General features: G+C 52.3%; 1 protein-coding gene across 2 annotated transcripts in view; it reads right to left on the bottom strand.

The window, feature by feature from the left end:
• The window catches only part of EMILIN1 (elastin microfibril interfacer 1), an 84,732-nt gene extending 69,461 nt beyond the window's left edge, over positions 1 to 15,271 (bottom strand). For both annotated transcript variants that reach the window (XM_069973303.1, XM_069973304.1), the window contains exon 1: positions 13,888 to 15,271. In XM_069973303.1, coding sequence (XP_069829404.1) covers positions 13,888 to 14,075 — 188 coding nt within the window. In that variant the 5' untranslated portion in view covers positions 14,076 to 15,271. The remainder of the gene's footprint in view (positions 1 to 13,887) is intronic.
• Positions 15,272 to 16,188: the final 917 nt, after the last annotated feature.

The raw sequence follows: 16,188 nt of genomic DNA, 5'->3' as shown, positions 1-16,188 counted from the left end.
AGGTGTGCCCCGAGGCGTGCTAGGTGTGCCCCGAGGCGTGCTAGGTGTGCCCCTAGGTGTGCCCCGAGGTGTGCTAGGTGTGCCCCGAGGTGTGCTAAGTGTGCCCCGAGGTGTGTTAGGTGTGCCCCGAGGTGTGCTAGGTGTGCCCCGAGGTGTGCTAGGTGTGTCCCGAGGTGTGCTAGGTGTGCCCCGAGGTGTGCTAGGTGTGCCCCGAGGTGTGCTAGGTGTGCCCCGAGGTGTGCCCCGAGGTGTGCTAGGTGTGCCCCAAGGTGTGTTAGGTGTGCCCCGAGGTGTGCTAGGTGTGCCCCGAGGTGTGCTAGGTGTGTCCCGAGGTGTGCTAGGTGTGTCCCGAGGTGTGTTAGGTGTGCCCCGAGGTGTGCTAGGTGTGCCCCTAGGTGTGCTAGGTGTGTCCCGAGGTGTGCTAGGTGTGTCCCGAGGTGTGCTAGGTGTGTCCCGAGGTGTGCTAGGTGTGTCCCGAGGTGTGTTAGGTGTGCCCCGAGGTGTGCTAGGTGTGTCCCGAGGTGTGCTAGGTGTGTCCCGAGGTGTGCTAGGTGTGTCCCGAGGTGTGCTAGGTGTGTCCCGAGGTGTGCTAGGTGTGCCCCGAGGTGTGCTAGGTGTGCCCCGAGGTGTGCTAGGTGTGTCCCGAGGTGTGCTAGGTGTGTCCCGAGGTGTGCTAGGTGTGCCCCGAGGTGTGCTAAGTGTGCTAGGTGTGTCCCGAGGTGTGCTAGGTGTGTCCCGAGGTGTGCTAGGTGTGTCCCGAGGTGTGCTAGGTGTGCTAGGTGTGCCCCTAGGTGTGCTAAGTGTGCTAGGTGTGCCCTGAGGTGTGCTAGGTGTGCCCCGAGGTGTGCTAGGTGTGCCCCGAGGTGTGCTATACAAAGGGGCCCGCTGAGGCTCTGTCGCCCAAGGGCCCCCAAACCTGGAGCCGGCCCTGGAAGGAATGGCGGCACTCATCACAGATCTGCTAGAGAAAACACGATTACACACCTCTGCTCACTATTAGACAACACACAGGAAATATTCCGGTCAGTAGATCCGTCAGGAACTAGAGACAGTTCAGCAGGTCGCTCACTGCACACAGGTTTCTATGGTAACCTGCATACCAGAAAGGCTGTTATCTGATTGGCTGAGAGGAGTAACCTCACCCCCACGGAATGATGGGACTGAGCTCTGAGAGAACTTACAAGGTTTAGCACCATTATCTGCAGTGAGTATACAAGTGATGTCACTGGGAGGACTGGAAAGGTGGTGACTTTATCTGGGATTGTGCTGGAGAATTTCCTGCTCTGTCAGAAGAGCCTGATCAGTGCTGGAGACCCCCCACAGCCTGAGGACACAGTCTGATCAGTGCTGGAGACCCCCCACAGCCTGAGGACACAGTCTGATCAGTGCTGGAGACCCCCCACAGCCTGAGGACACAGCCTGATCAGTGCTGAAGACCCCCCTTCCCACAGCCTGAGGACACAGCCTGATCAGTGCTGGAGACCCCCCACAGCCTGAGGACACAGTCTGATCAGTGCTGGAGACCCCCCACAGCCTGAGGACACAGCCAGATCAGTGCTGGAGACCCCCCCCCCCCACACACACACACAGCCTGATCAGTGCTGGAGACCCCCCACAGCCTGAGGACACAGTCTGATCAGTGCTGGAGACCCCCCACAGCCTGAGGACACAGCCTGATCAGTGCTGAAGACCCCCCTTCCCACAGCCTGATCAGTGCTGGAGACCCCCCACAGCCTGAGGACACAGCCTGATCAGTGCTGGAGACCCCCCACAGCCTGAGGACACAGCCTGATCAGTGCTGGAGACCCCCCACAGCCTGAGGACACAGCCAGATCAGTGCTGGAGACCCCCCCCCCACACACACACACACAGCCTGATCAGTGCTGGAGACCCCCCACAGCCTGAGGACACAGCCTGATCAGTGCTGGAGACCCCCCACAGCCTGAGGACACAGTCTGATCAGTGCTGGAGACCCCCCACAGCCTGAGGACACAGCCTGATCAGTTCTGGAGACCCCCCACAGCCTGAGGACACAGCCTGATCAGTTCTGGAGACCCCCCCCCCCCCCACACACACACACAGCCTGATCAGTGCTGGAGACCCCCCACAGCCTGAGGAGAAAGCCTGATCAGTGCTGGAGACCCCCCACAGCCTGAGGACACAGCCTGATCAGTGCTGGAGACCCCCCACAGCCTGAGGACACAGCCTGATCAGTGCTGAAGACCCCCCACAGCCTGAGGACACAGCCTGATCAGTGCTGAAGACCCCCCACAGCCTGAGGACACAGTCTGATCAGTGCTGGAGACCCCCCACAGCCTGAGGACACAGAGTGATCAGTGCTGGAGACCCCCCACAGCCTGAGGACACAGCCTGATCAGTGCTGGAGACCCCCCACTGCCTGAGGACACAGCTTGATCAGTGCTGGAGACCCCCCACAGCCTGAGGACACAGCCTGATCAGTGCTGGAGACCCCCCACAGCCTGAGGACACAGAGTGATCAGTGCTGGAGACCCCCCACAGCCTGAAGACACAGCCTGATCAGTGCTGGAGACCCCCCACAGCCTGAGGACACAGCCTGATCAGTGCTGGAGACCCCCCACAGCCTGAAGACACAGCCTGATCAGTGCTGGAGACCCCCCACAGCCTGAAGACACAGCCTGATCAGTGCTGGAGACCCCCCACAGCCTGAGGACACAGCCTGATCAGTTCTGGAGACCCCCCCCCCCCCCCCCCCCACACACACACACAGCCTGATCAGTGCTGGAGACCCCCCACAGCCTGAGGAGAAAGCCTGATCAGTGCTGGAGACCCCCCACAGCCTGAGGACACAGCCTGATCAGTGCTGGAGACCCCCCACAGCCTGAGGACACAGCCTGATCAGTGCTGAAGACCCCCCACAGCCTGAGGACACAGCCTGATCAGTGCTGAAGACCCCCCACAGCCTGAGGACACAGACTGATCAGTGCTGGAGACCCCCCACAGCCTGAGGACACAGAGTGATCAGTGCTGGAGACCCCCCACAGCCTGAGGACACAGCCTGATCAGTGCTGGAGACCCCCCACTGCCTGAGGACACAGCTTGATCAGTGCTGGAGACCCCCCACAGCCTGAGGACACAGCCTGATCAGTGCTGGAGACCCCCCACAGCCTGAGGACACAGAGTGATCAGTGCTGGAGACCCCCCACAGCCTGAAGACACAGCCTGATCAGTGCTGGAGACCCCCCACAGCCTGAGGACACAGCCTGATCAGTGCTGGAGACCCCCCACAGCCTGAAGACACAGCCTGATCAGTGCTGGAGACCCCCCACAGCCTGAAGACACAGCCTGATCAGTGCTGGAGACCCCCCACAGCCTGAGGACACAGAGTGACCAGTGCTGGAGACCCCCCACAGCCTGAAGACACAGCCTGATCAGTGCTGGAGACCCCCCACAGCCTGAAGACACAGCCTGATCAGTGCTGGAGACCCCCCACAGTCTAAAGACACAGCATGATCAGTGCTGGAGACCCCCCCCCCCACACACACACACACAGCCTGATCAGTTCTGGAGACCCCCCCCATACACACACACACACATACAGCCTGATCAGTGCTGGAGACCCCCCCCCCCCCCACACACACACATACAGCCTGATCAGTGCTGGAGACCCCCCCCCCCCCACACACACACACATACAGCCTGATCAGTGCTGGAGACCCCCCCCCCCACACACACACACACATAACAGGGCCGGGACAAAGGGTAGGCCAGGGTAGGCGATGGCCTAGGGCGCCATCTAGTGGTAAATTACAGGGGCGCAATTGCAGTCTCTCTGAAAAATTTTTTTTTTTACTCCAGGCTCCTGTATCCTGCCTCCTGGTGGCTGCCCCTGCGCGCTCACATACCATCAGCGCCCTCATATCCCCCTCACCTGCAGCAGCATCAGCTCTAAAGCTGCTGCAGGCTCCAGCCCCGCGCTTCCGACAGTAACCCCCGTGGATCTAATATGCCGACGGGCGGGACGGGCTCCGGTCCCTAGCAACGCCCTCTGCAGCCACAACATCCAAGCCAGCCCCCTCCCCTCGGACCTCACATGTCGCTGGGCGGACCAGGCTCTAGTCCCGCGGTGGCAGTCATTTCTGCTCCTCCTCCTGACTCCTACTCCGGATCAATGAGCTTCTTATTACTGTCACATGATGTCTCCAGAGTCAAGCAGGTGAGGAGTGCAGCTGAGTAGTGAGGTAAGCTGCCCCATGATCAGGATGTGGGGGCTACTATGATAGGGGGGTATGGCTGCCCCCACCCAGGGCCGGTGTTGGGGGGGGGGGGGGCAGTATGTGTCACAGGCAGGAGCACACAGACAGCGTCCTGCAGCGTCTGGGAATGATCCCTGGCTGCTGCTATTAGGGGTCACACAGAGGCTACAGGACATGGGCTCCGGTGTGTGCTGGACCCCCTCCCCCCTGCACCATGTGATTTCCCTGCCTCTTCCTGGTGAGACTAGTGTGGCAGTCGGGACGATGGAGGAGACGGCTGCTGTGAGAGGACCAGAGCCTGCTGCTTCTGCTGCCATGGACCAGGACTACTACCCCCAGCATGCTGCTAGATGGAGTAAGTATACTGTACATGTAGTGTGTAATGTGTATGAATGTAGGTGTATGATGCATGAATGTAGTGTGTGTTACATGTCATGTGTATAGTGTGTGGACTACTAGATGGTTTGGATTTGTATGTGTTTTCATGGATGTGTGTGTGTGTATATATATATATATATATATATTTATATATATATATATATATATATATTAGTGTATGTGTATATGTGTGTGTGTATATATAGTATATGTGTGTATGTGTATCAGCACTGCTGACTCCACTGTCCAGCAGAAGTGTAGCAGTGAATAGACTGTACATAGGAGCTGCAGCCATTCTCTGGCCTCATCAGTCCTATGTATTTGCTGCAGTTGATCAGTGATTGGCTGCAGCTCCTATGTATAGTGTATGATGATGTCACTATTTTTTGAGAAAAAAATAAGGTAGTATTGAGTTGGTCACTGTATAGCGGTAATATTGTTCTGTATATGGTATATATAGAGTCATTATGTTGCGGTTACTGTATGGCGGTAATATTGGTCTGTATATAGCGTGTATATAAAGTCATTATGCGGCAGTCACTGTATGGCGGTAATATTGGTCTGTATACAGTGTATACAGTCATTATGTGGCTGTCACTGTATGGCGGTAATATTGGTCTGTATATAGTGTATATAGGGTCATTATGTGGCTGTCACTGTATGGCAGTAATATTGGTCTGTATATAGTGTATATATACAGTAGAGTCATGTGGCGGTCACTGTATGGTGGTAATATTGGTCTGTATATAGTGTGTATATACAGTAGAGTCATTATCTGGTGGTCAGTCTATGGCAGTAATATTGTGTCAGTATATAGTGTATAGAGTCATTACCACTATAGAGTGACCGCCACATAATGACTCTCTATATACACTATATACAGACCAATATTACTGCCATACACTGACGACCACATAATGGCTCTATATATACACTATATACAGACTAATATTACCGCATAGAGTGACCACTGTATAATGACTCTATATATTCACTATATACAGACCAATATTACCGCCATAGACTGACCGCTGCATAATGACTCTATATACACTATATACAGACTAATATTACCGCATAGAGTGGCTGCCACATAATATATGTCTGTATAAAGTGTATATAAAGTCATTATGTGGCGGTCACTCTATGGCGGTAATATGGGGGGCGCCATTTGCCTTCTCTGCCTAGGGCACCAAAACTCCTTGTCCCGGCCCTGACACATACAGCCTGATCAGTGCTGGAGACCCCCCACAGCCTGAGGACACAGCCTGATCAGTGCTGGAGACCCCCCACAGCCTGATCAGTGCTGGAGACCCCCCACAGCCTGAAGACACAGCCTGATTAGTGCTGGAGACCCCCCCCCCCCCCCACACACACACAGCCTGATCAGTGCTGGAGACCCCCCCCCCACCACACACACACACACATACAGCCTGATCAGTGCTGGAGACCCCCCACAGCCTGAGGACAGCCTGACCAGTGCTGGAGACCCCCACATCCTGAGGACACAGCCTGATCAGTGCTGAAGACCCCCCCACAGCCTGAGGACACAGCCTGATCAGTGCTGGAGACCCCCCACAGCCTGAGGACACAGCCTGATCAGTATTGAAGACCCCACACAGCCTGAGGACACAGCCTGATCAGTGCTGGAGACCCCCCCCCCCCCCCCCCCCCCACACACACACACACACAGCCTTATCAGTGCATGAGACCCCCCCCCACACACACACACACAGCCCGATCAGTGTTGGAGACCCCCCCCCCCACACACACACACACAGCCTGATCAGTGCTGGAGACCCCCCACAGCCTGAGGACAGCCTGATCAGTGCTGGAGACCCCCCACAGTCTGAGGACACTGCCTGATCAGTGCTGGAGACCCCCCACAGCCTGAGGACACAGAGTTATCAGTGCTGGAGACCCCCCACAGCCTGAGGACACAGCCTGATCAGTGCTGGAGACCCCCCCCCCCCACACACACAGCCTGATCAGTGCTGGAGACCCCCCACAGCCTGAGGACACAGCCTGATCAGTGCTGGAGACCCCCCACAGCCTGAGGACACAGCCTGATCAGTGCTGGAGACCCCCCACAGCCTGAGGACACAGCCTGATCAGTGCTGGAGACCCCCCACAGCCTGAGGACACAGCCTGATCAGTGCTGGAGACCCCCCACAGCCTGAGGACACAGCCTGATCAGTGCTGGAGACCCCCAACAGCCTGAGAACACAGCCTGATCAGTGCTGGAGACCCCCCACAGCCTTAGGACACGGCCTGATCAGTGCTGGAGACCCCCCACAGCCTGAGGACACAGCCTGATCAGTGCTGGAGACCCCCCACAGCCTGAGGACACAGCCTAATCAGTGCTGGAGACCCCCCACAGCCTGAGGACACAGCCTGATCAGTGCTGGAGACCCCCCACAGCCTGAGGACACAGCCTGATCAGTGCTGGAGACCCCCCACAGCCTGAGGACACAGCCTGATCAGTGCTGGAGACCCCCCACAGCCTGAGGACACAGTCTGATCAGTGAATAACCCTAACCCCAGGGGGAATAACCCTAACCCCAGGGGGGAATAACCCTAACCCCAGGGAGAATAACCCTAACCCCAGGGGGGAATAACCCTAACCTCACGGGGGGAATAACCCTAACCCCAGGGGGGGGATTACCCTTACCCCAGGGGGGGAATAACCCTAACCCTGGGGGGGGGGAATAACCCTAACCCCAGGGGGAATAACCCTAACCCCAGGGGGGAATAACCCTAACCCCAGGGGGGGGAATAACCCTAACCCCAGGGGGGAAATAACCCTAACCCCAGGGGTGGAATAACCCTAACCCCAGGGGGGAATAACCCTAACCCAAGGGGGGAATAACCCTCACCCCAGGGGGGAATAACCCTCACCCCAGGGGGGAATAACCCTCACCCCAGGGGGGAATAACCCTAACCCCAGGGGGAATAACCCTCACCCCAGGGGGGAAATAACCCTAACCCCAGGGGTGGAATAACCCTAACCCCAGGGGGGAATAACCCTAACCCCAGGGGGAATAACCCTAACCCCAGTGGGGAAATAACCCTAACCCCAGGGGTGGAATAACCCTAACCCCAGGGGGGGAATAACCCTAACCCCAGGGGGGAATAACCCTAACCCCAGGGGGGAATAACCCTCACCCCAGGGGGGAATAACCCTAACCCCAGGGGGGAATAACCCTCACCCCAGGGGGGGAATAACCCTCACCCCAGGGGGGAATAACCCTAACCCCAGGGGGGAATAACCCTAATACCAGGGGGGAAATAACCCTAACCCCAGGGGGAATAACCCTAACCCCAGGGGGAATAACCCTAACCCCAGGGGGGAATAACCGTAACCTCAGGGGGAATAACCATAACCCCAGGGGGAATAACCCTAACCCCAGGGGGAATAACCCTAACCCCAGGGGGAATAACCCTAACCCCAGGGGGGGAATAACTATAACCTCACGGGGGAATAACCCTAACCCCAGGGGGAATAACCCTAACCCCAGGGGGAATAACCCTAACCTCACGGGGGAATAACCCTAACCCCAGGGGGAATAACCCTAACCCCAGGGGGGAATAACCGTAACCTCAGGGGGAATAACCATAACCCCAGGGGGAATAACCCTAACCCCAGGGGGAATAACCCTAACCCCAGGGGGGAATAACCCTAACCCTAACCCCAGGGGGGGAATAACCCTAACCCCAGGGGGGAATAACCCTAACCCCAGGGGGAATAACCCTAACCCCAGGGGGAATAACCCTAACCTCACGGGGGAATAACCCTAACCCCAGGGGGAATAACCCTAACCCCAGGGGGGAATAACCCTAACCTCACGGGGGAATAACACTAACCCCAGGGGGAATAACCCTAACCCCAGGGGGAATAACCCTAACCTCACGGGGGAATAACCCTAACCCCAGGGGGAATAACCCTAACCCCAGGGGGGAATAACCCTAACCGCAGGGGGAATAACCCTAACCCCAGAGGGGCTTCTAGTATATGTGTAAAAAAAATAAAGTGTTGTTATCAATAAAATCCCCCTCCCCTAATAAAACTCAGAATCACCTCCCTTTTCCCATGTTATAAATAAATAAACATGTTTGCTATCGCCGCGTGCGTAATCGCCCGAACTATTAATCACATTCCTGATCTCACACGGTAAACGGCGTCAGCGCAAAAAAATCCCAAAGTGCAAACTTGTGCATTTTTGGTCGCATCAAATCCAGAAAAAATTGTAATAAAAAGCGATCAAAAAGACGTATATGCGCAATCAAGGTACCGATAGAAAGATCACATCATGGCGCAAAAACTGACACCTCACACAGCCCCATAGACCAAAGGATAAAAGCGCTATAAGTCGGGGAATTTACATCAGATACAATATAAGTTATACATGTTACATATCGTTGTAATCGTAACGACTTGAGGAACATATATAACAAGTCAGTGTTACCCCAGGGCGAATGGCGTAAAAACACAATCCCCCCAAATAAAAGAAATTCGTTTTTTTTTTTCAATTTCACCACATTGAATATTTTCCTGGATTCGCAGTGACTTTATGGTATAATTCAGCCGTCATTGGGAAGGACAATTAGTGGCGCAAAAAATAAGGATAAGGGCTCATGTGGGTCTCTAGGTGGAAAAATGCAAGTGCTATGTATGTATGTATATATGTATGTATGTATGTATATATGTATGTATGTATGGATGGATGTATGTATGTATGTATATATGTATGTATGTATGGATGGATGGAAGGAGGAAAAACCGAAAACGCAAAAATCGAAATTGGCTCCGTCCTTAAGGGGTTAAACATGCGCCATGTACGAGGGAGTCGGAGTCAGGACTTTGGTTTACCAACTCCACAGCCATGGTATATAGAGGGTGTATAGATGGTATATAGAGGGTGTATAGATGGTATATAGAGGGTATATAGATGGTATATAGAGGGTGTATAGATGGTATATAGATGGGATATAGAGGGTGTATAGATGGTGTATAGATGGTGTATAGATGGGATATAGATGGTATATAGAGGGTGTATAGTGGGTATATAGAGGGTATATAGATAGTATATAGAGGGTGCATAGATGGTATATAGAGGGTATATAGATGGTGTATAGAGGGTATATAGATGGTGTATAGAGGGTGTATAAAGGGTGTATAGATGGTATATAGATGGTATATAGATGTGTATAGAGGGTATATAAAGGGTATATAGAGGGTGTATAGATGGTATAAAGATGGTATATAGAGGGTGTATAGATGGTATATAGATGGGATATAGAGGGTGTATAGATGGTGTATAGATGGTATATAGAGGGTGTATAGATGGTATATAGAGGGTATATAGATAGTATATAGAGGGTGCATAGATGGTATATAGAGGGTATATAGATGGTGTATAGAGGGTATATAGATGGTGTATAGAGGGTGTATAAAGTGTGTATAGATGGTATATAGATGGTATATAGATGTGTATAGAGGGTATATAAAGGGTATATAGAGGGTGTATAGATGGTATAAAGATGGTATATAGAGGGTGTATAGATGGTATATAGAGGGTGTATAGAGGGTATATAGATGGTATATAGAGGGTGTATAGAGGGTATATAGATGGTATATAGAGGGTGTATAGAGGGTATATAGATGTTATATAGATGGTATATAGATGGTATAAAGATGGTATATAGAGGGTGTATAGAGGGTATATAGATGGTGTATAGAGGGTGTATAGATGGTATATAGAGGGTGTATAGAGGGTATATAGATGGTATATAGAGGGTGTATAGAGGGTATATAGATGGTATATAGAGGGTGTATAGAGGGTATATAGATGTTATATAGATGGTATATAGATGGTATAAAGATGGTATATAGAGGGTGTATAGAGGGTATATAGATGGTATATAGACAGGCGGTGGAGATGATGAGGTGACTGTGCGGATACGTCTCCCCCTCCCCCACCTCTGGCTGTAATATGATCGGGGCCGGAGCCATCACAGGGATTCCGCTCACTGACAACACTGGGGGAATCCCGGGAGTCCTGCCACGTAGTGTGCGCCCCCCGGAGGGGAAGAGACCACTGCCAGAGCTCCACACAGTACACCAGAGGGGTATACCATCTGTATACAGAGAGTAACATATGTATCCCACAGCACAGTCCTCACTGGGGGTCCTGTATACCACAGCACAGTCCTCACTGGGGGTCCTGTATCCCACAGCACAGTCCTCACTGGGGGTCCTGTATCCCACAGCACAGTCCTCACTGGGGGTCCTGTATCCCACAGCACAGTCCTCACTGGGGGTCCTGTATCCCACAGCAGTCCTCACTGGGGGTCCTGTATCCCACAGCACAGTCCTCTCTGGGGGTCCTGTATACCACAGCACAGTCCTCACTGGGGGTCCTGTATACCACAGCACAGTCCTCACTGGGGGTCCTGTATCCCACAGCACAGTCCTCACTGGGGGTCCTGTATACCACAGCACAGTCCTCACTGGGGGTCCTGTATCCCGTAGCACAGTCCTCACTGGGGGTCCTGTATCCCGTAGCACAGTCCTCACTGGGGGTCCTGTATCCCACAGCACAGTCCTCACTGGGGGTCCTGTATCCCACAGCACAGTCCTCACTGGAGGTCCTGTATCCCGGAGCACATCCCTCACTGGGGGTCCAGTATCACACAGCACAGTCCTCACTGGGGGTCCTGTATACCACAGCACAGTCCTCACTGGGGGTCCTGTATCCCTTTGCACAATCCTCACTGGGGGTCCTGTATCCCACAGCACAGTCCTCACTGGGGGTCCTGTATCTCACAGCACAGTCCTCACTGGGGGTCCTGTATACCACAGCACAGTCCTCACTGGGGGTCCTGTATACCACAGCACAGTCCTCACTGGGGGTCCTGTATCCCACAGCACAGTCCTCACTGGGGGTCCTGTATCCCACAGCACAGTCCTCACTGGGGGTCCTGTATACCACAGCACAGTCCTCACTGGGGGTCCTGTATCCTGCCTATTTACTCCCTCCATTCTCTTTCTATGTAACCAATATGTCTACAGTCTGTCGACTCCCCGAGGTGCGGCTGGATGGGCAGCCCCATGCCTGACCCCACTGAGGGTTAATCTCTGGCACCAGTCAGGTCACGGCCGGATCACAGTCCTGGGTGGTCTTCTGCTAACAGATGTGACCTGCTGCTCATCACTTTTACTTGGACCCCAGAAAGAAGGGCAGTATGCCCGGGTAATTATTACATTAGCCATGGTCAGTGTGGCAGAAGCACATGACCACTCTGTCCTTCTCCCTATATAAGAGTCGGTGACCATTATTTGTTTTATGTGTCTGGGCCCAGCACGTGGGACCTGTGGTGATGGTGGAGGAGCGCCACAATGATGGGAACCTGAGGAATACAAGGAACCTGAGGGACAAAAGGTACAAGAGGTACATAAGAACCCTGAGGAACAAGAGGTACAAGAAGAACAAGAGGTACACAAAGAACAAGAGGCAGACGAAGAACAAGAGGTACACGAGGAACCTGAGGAACAAGAGGTACACAAGGAACCTGAGGAACAAGAGGTACACGAGGAACCTGAGGAATACAAGGAACCTGAGGAACAAAAGGTACAAGAGGTACATGAGGAACCTGAGGAACAAGAGGTACAAGAAGAACAAGAGGTACACAAAGAACAAGAGGCAGACGAAGAACAAGAGGTACACGAGGAACCTGAGGAACAAGAGGTACACAAGGAACCTGAGGGACAAAAGGTACAAGAGGTACACGAGGAACCTGAGGAACAAGAGGTACACGAGGAACCTGAGGAATACAAGGAACCTGAGGAACAAGAGGTACACAAAGAATAAGAGGTACACAAGGAACAAGAGGTACACAAAGAACAAGAGGTACAAGAAGAACAAGAGGTACACGAGGCACAAGAGGTACACGAAGAACAAGAGGTACACATGGAACCTGAGGAACAAGAAGTACACGAAGAACAAGAGGAACAAGAGGTTCACGAAGAACAAGAGGTACACGAGGAACAAGAGGTACACAAGGCACAAGAGGTACACAAGGAACAAGAGGTACATGAAGAACAAGAGGTACACAAAAAACAAGAGGAACAAGAGGTACACGAAGAACAAGGAGTACACGAGGAACCTGAGAAACAAGAGGTACACAAGGAACCTGAGGAACAAGAGGTATACGAAGAACAAGAGGTACACGAGGAACCTGATCAACAAGAGGTACACGAAGAACCTGAGGAACAAGAAGTACACGAAGAACAAGAGGTACACGAGGAACAAAAGATACACGAGGAACAAGAGGTACACGAGGAACCTGAGGAACAAGAGGTATACGAGAACAAGAGGTACATGAAGAACAAGAGGTACACGAAGAACAAGAGGTACACGAGGAACAAGAGGTACACGAGGAACAAGAGGTACACGAGGAACAAGAGGTACACGAGGAACAAGAGGAATACAAGGAACCTGAGGAACAAGAGGTACACGAAGAATAAGAGGTACACGAAGAACAAGAGGTACACAAGGAACCTGAGGAACAAGAGGTACACGAGGAACCTGAGGAACAAGAGGTACACGAGGAACCTGAGGAACAAGAGGTACACGAGGTACATGAAGAACCTGAGAAACAAGAGGTACACGAGGAAACTAAGGAATAAAAGGTAAACGAGGAATCTGAGGAACAAGAAGTACAGGAGGAACCTGAGCTACATGAGGAACAGAAGGAATGTGAGGTGGAGATTACCAGCACCAGGTCTGATTTATCTTCTGATGAAGAATCATCTGGGACCAGAACAGCGACTTAGATGCCACAAACCGCCATTATTTCTGTATGTTACCCCTCATAGTACCTTTACATCAGCTACCCCAATGTGTTTTGCCCTTCTCTTTACAGAACATGAATGGTTGTCACCTACGGGACAATATCCAGAGATCAGTTATACCAATGTGCTCTGGCCTTCTCTCTCCATAACATGGAAACTCATCACCTACCAGACACTGCCTGGAGATCAGTTACCAGAGTGTGTTCCGCCTTCTCTCCCCACAACGTGGACACTCACCACCTACCGGAGACCATTTACCCCAGAGTGTTTTGCCCTTCTCTCTCCACAACATGGACACTCACCACCTACCGGACACTACCTGGAGATTAGTTACCCCAGTGTGTTCTCCTACTCTCTGTCCTTGTGGATACCTGCCCTGAGGGAGCATTACTATCCTCTGGTGGCCGACTCGTCACCTACCTGTGCCGACTTGCAGCTCGTAGTCCGTTCTGGGCTTGTGTCACCCCTTGTGCTGTCATCACTTGTCCCTGGGGTGCAGCGCCCCCTGTGTACAGATTATACCGAGGAGGATAGTTAGTGCCGTAGGCTCCACTAATGCACAATAGGCCACTAAGCAAACACAACATTTTTGACCTTCTCATCATCATGGTGACTGGGATCCACTGCAGAGACCAGTAAAATGGACAAGAAAAATCTAAGGACTTCACGGCCTCAAAGTCATCAGAATCCAGAAGTGGTCAGTGGACGTCACACACAGGACAGGATGAGGTGCACTCTAATATCGAGAGCACCAGGGCTGCACACGTCAATTTACTGATGGACAAGACCTCGAAGGATCCAAAGTGTCTGAAAAATCAAGGAGGAATTCCACAGGGAAGTCTGATGTTACCATGTGTCAGGCAGATGTCTGGAGATCCATCCGCAATGTGGTGCTCCTCAACATAACCAAGAACATGTTCCCGTATGTGACAGAGCGTGAGGTCTCGTGTACATCCCAAGTGATCTCCACATCAATCCCTCACCACATCACACCGCTTACACCTATAGTATCCAGGCACAAATGGATCTCCTGGACATAGATCCCACTTGGTCTCCTGGCCATAAATCCCACTAGATCACCTCAGTATAAATTCCACTTGGTCTCCTATATTTAGATCCCACTAGGTCTCCTGGATATAAATCCTACTTGGTCTCCTGGATATAGATCCCACTAGGTCACCTCAGTATAAATTCCACTTGGTCTCCTGGATTTAGATCCCACTAGGTCACCTCAGTATAAATTCCACTTGGTCTCCTGGATTTAGATCCCACTTGGTCTCCAGAATATCAATCCCACTTGGTCTCCAAATATTAATCCCACTTGGTCTCCAAATATTGATCCCACTTGGTCTCCTGGATATCAATCCCACTTGGTCTCTAGGATATCAATCACGCTTGTTCTCCTGGATATCGATCACACTTGGTGTCCTGGATATCGATCACGCTTGGTGTCCTGGATATTGATCACGCTTGGTCTCCAGGATATCGATCACGCTTGGTGTCCTGGATATTGATCACACTTGGTGTCCTGGATATCGATCACGCTTGGTGTCCTGGATATCGATCACGCTTGGTGTCCTGGATATTGATCACGCTTGGTCTCCAGGATATTGATCACGCTTGGTCTCCAGGATATTGATCACGCTTGGTCTCCAGGATATCGATCACGCTTGGTGTCCTGGATATCGATCACGCTTGGTGTCCTAGACCTGGTCTGGTGTGTTGGAGTCTTCTGCTGCCCCCACACTCTCACAGTCCTCCTAGCCCAGTACTGGCAGCATCCTCCTCCAAGAGGGAGAAGAAGCCTGGAGCCCGGACTGAGGGGGAGGAGGAGGAGGAGAAGGAGGAGGGAGACAACTGAAAGAAAATCTTCATTCCCAACCCCCTCCCAAAACTTCCTGCCGTCCTGGGCTCTGAGTGTTAACCCTGCAGATCACCTTCCATCCTGCAGCTCTGAGAGCGACCACTGGGGGCAGCAGTGTCTTCTTATATATGGTGAGGAGCCCATCTCTATATACAGGACTGCTGATGTCTCCTTATATATGGTGACCCCCCCCATCTATATACAGGACTGCTGATGTCTCCTTATATATGGTGACCCCCCCCCCATCTATATATACAGGACTGCTGATGTCTCCTTATATATGGTGACCCCCCCCATCTCTATATACAGGACTGCTGATGTCTCCTTATATATGGTGACCCCCCCCCCATCTATATACAGGACTGCTGATGTCTCCTTATATATGGTGACCCCCCCCCCCACATCTATATACAGGACTGCTGATGTCTCCTTATATATGGTGACCCCCCCCCATCTATATACAGGACTGCTGATGTCTCCTTATATATGGTGACCCCCCCATCTATATACAGGACTGCTGATGTCTCCTTATATATTGTGACCCCCCCCCATCTCTATATACAGGACTGCTGATGTCTCCTTATATATGGTGACCCCCCCCCCCCCATCTCTATATACAGGACTGCTGATGTCTCCTTATATATGGTGACCCCCCATCTCTATATACAGGACTGCTGATGTCTCCTTATATATGGTGACCCCCCCCATCTCTATATACAGGACTGCTGATGTCTCCTTATATATGGTGACCCCCCCCCCCATCTCTATATACAGGACTGCTGATGTCTCCTTATATATGGTGACCCCCCCCATCTCTATATACAGGACTGCTGATGTCTCCTTATATATGGTGACCC

The sequence above is a fragment of the Dendropsophus ebraccatus genome, chromosome 6 (assembly GCF_027789765.1).
Source record: "Dendropsophus ebraccatus isolate aDenEbr1 chromosome 6, aDenEbr1.pat, whole genome shotgun sequence".
NCBI lineage: Eukaryota > Metazoa > Chordata > Amphibia > Anura > Hylidae > Dendropsophus > Dendropsophus ebraccatus.
This window is presented reverse-complemented; position numbering and strand designations above follow the sequence as displayed.